Below are 2788 nucleotides of genomic sequence, written 5' to 3'. Positions count from 1 at the left end.
CTACACATAGGGAAAGAATAAGTTCTGTGTATAGCTTCCTGCTAAGTCCCTGGAGAAGAGTCAAGGTCGTTTTAGCTGACATAGACAGACCATCCCCAAGGGTCCTAGAAGTGTGTAAAGCTATAGCTAAAGGTGAGACAGGGAGGGAATTCCCTGGTAGTCCAGTGGTTAGGACTCTGCACTCTCAGTGCCAAGGCCGGGGTTCAATCCCTGGTCAGGGAACTAAGATCCTGCAAGCCATGCAGGGCGGCCAAAAAAAAGGAAAAAGGTGAAACAGGGAAATAGAGGTATTTTGGGTGGGGGTCGGGGGGAGTCCTATTCCCAAAGCCAACTGCCCACCCTTCAGGTACTCCCCAACTCTAGACAGTTCAACTCTATACCCAAAGTAAAGGTAGGCACGCTAGGGCTGACCTAGAGGATCTCAAATGTTCACTGCAGTTCAAACATTCTAGAATTCTGTACCATTATGCTACAGTAGTCTTGTTAGAGCCACCTCCTCCCTCATTAGTGACAAATCTAAGTCTCTTAGGCTGTCTGCAGATAATTGGGTAGCTCTGGATTATGCACAAGTCATTCTAAGCCTGAAATCCAAGGGTTAGCTTTAAACTCTCTTTGGCCTCCTCCTTCCTAGATGCCTTGTTGGCTTTAGAGCTTGGTGCTACTTGCTGGTCCTGGATTCATGGATCCAGCTCAGTTCTTAGGAGTGTCTAGATCTAGGAGCTCCCGCCAATGAAGCTGCTGCTAGAGTCTAGGGGTTTGAAGAAGCTGTGTCCCTCAGCCTTTCCCTGGAAGAGTTTAGCCTACGCTCAGCTCTATACCCTTCACCTCTTCCCACCCCCATCAGAGAGCACAACTTACCTGTTTTTCCATTTTTTGACTCATCACAGCCACAGTTTTCAAAGTCGCCCATGCTACAGTTCTTGGTGATGGTGTACATGACTCCAGCAGAGCTGATAGCATGAATGAAGGAAGTCTCCCTGGTGGCTTTGGAAAGAAAGAGGGGGCTGGAAACTAGGACCCTGATGACCCAAAGCAGAGTTTTTGGAAAAGAAATGCCATTTCATTTCTCTCTCCTGTCCCCCTCCTTCTTTGGGTTTATTAAGAGAATGCTCTTCTACTTGAGAGAACAGTGCATGCCTTTCCAGCATCCTTACTTCATCCAGGCAGGAATGAGCATCCCCATGCTACAGATGGGGAAAGTAAAACCCAGAGATAAAGTGATGAGACCAAGGCCACTCTCCTCACCAGTTATGGTGTTGGGACCAGGACACTATCCCCCTGATATCCAGCCTAGGCCTCTGTTCATTAGCCATTGCTTCTTGTCCTTAGGCAGTGAGGACTCAGAGCTATGAGGCTGGCTTATGAAAGAGAGAAGAGTATTTTCTTCTCTCTGACATGGAGTTGGAGCCATGTAATAATCATCATGATAATACCTACCACTTACTGAGCTTGTATCTTCCTCTATATAAACGTTGTCCCATTTTACTTCTCATCCTATTTGTATACCCCACAGGAAGATACTTTTTTCCCTATCTTCTTTACTCCCTTCCCCCTAGCTTTTCTCAGGCAACTCTTCATTAATAGTTTCTACATAAACAACTTTCATGCAAACTACTATACATAGTTACAAACAACTGCTCACACACACACACACACACACACACACACACACACACACTCTCAAGTTGAAGCATAGCTCAATGTGTGATCTCTCAGTTTCTCTGCTGTTGGGATTTTATGACAGTTGAAACTCCCTCAGGGGCTGCAAACACAGAGCCCTTTCCCCATTTTTGTTTCATGCAAATCAGTACAAGATAAGTGTGTACAAACACAAATACAGACATGCATTAAAAAATAGAGTAATTACATTTCTATAGAGATACCTTTGTATTCACCTCATTCAACCCTCACAACACTCCTGGTGAGCTAAACAGCTGACCTTATTGACCCAAATGACAACACTGAGGTTGAGAGAAGGAGAAGTAACTCACTTGAGGTCACACAACAAGGAAGTGGCAGATCACTGCTAACTTTTTCATTGCACTGTACACATACATGTTACACATACATATATACTTCAAGCCCAACTTCATGGACATATACCCCCTTGTACAGGTGCATAAACTTACCACTTCTCAGCCTGTTGTGAGTGGAAAGCTGGAGAGCATTTTCAGGGCAGTTCCAGCGTTCCCAAGCAAATTGGAACTTACACTCCTCAATGCCACTCTGGGCACCCAGGGCCACACTGGTGGTGTAGGTCAGATAGGCCTGGCAGAGGGAAAAGGATGTGAGCTTCAACCCTGGCTCTAGTCAGGTCGTCTGGGTCAGAGGGTGCAAGCAAGACTCAAATGGGTTAGCTCTCCATTAGGGAATAATCAATCATAGGTTCCTCTGGGTGGGTGACTTCTGGCACTATCTCCCTTCCCCTCTTTTCCTTCCCCAAAGAGTTCCCTTAGGAACCTGGATGGGTAAAAACAGGAGCAGATCATCCTACCTTGGGACCTGTTATCAGGAAATTGTTCACTGACCTACCAGAAAGAGAAAAAGTGAGGCAATGGTGAATGGGGATGAGGTAGTAGAAGCTTCCTTGGTGAGGAGGGGGGGTGGGGGGGAGGGAGAGGGAAGGACTTACCAGGCAGAGGCACTGAAGGTTGCATAGCATATGCCCACAGCCACCCTGAGCATAAACAAGTCCCCCATGGCCCTTCCCACCCCCAGGGGACCAAGTCTAGCCCAGGGCCAAGTCCAGAGAAGTGAGGAGAGGGCAGGATCTTTCTCAGTATTTATG

The 2788-nt window shown here is 46.8% G+C and overlaps 1 protein-coding gene across 1 annotated transcript in view; it reads right to left on the bottom strand.

The window, feature by feature from the left end:
- Window positions 1-2700, bottom strand: part of WNT8A (Wnt family member 8A) — a 4549-nt gene extending 1849 nt beyond the window's left edge. Inside the window, exons 1-4 of the mRNA XM_007461502.1 lie at window positions 2633-2700; window positions 2495-2528; window positions 2130-2268; window positions 855-984 (exon numbers count right to left, since the gene is read on the bottom strand). Coding sequence (XP_007461564.1) covers window positions 855-984; window positions 2130-2268; window positions 2495-2528; window positions 2633-2700 — 371 coding nt within the window. The remainder of the gene's footprint in view (window positions 1-854; window positions 985-2129; window positions 2269-2494; window positions 2529-2632) is intronic.
- Window positions 2701-2788: the final 88 nt, after the last annotated feature.

The sequence above is a fragment of the Lipotes vexillifer genome, unplaced genomic scaffold (genome assembly GCF_000442215.2).
Source record: "Lipotes vexillifer unplaced genomic scaffold, Lipotes_vexillifer_v1.1 scaffold217, whole genome shotgun sequence".
Taxonomy (NCBI): Eukaryota; Metazoa; Chordata; class Mammalia; order Artiodactyla; family Lipotidae; genus Lipotes; species Lipotes vexillifer.
Note: the sequence above shows the minus strand (reverse complement) of the source record. Positions and strands in the feature narration are given on the sequence as shown.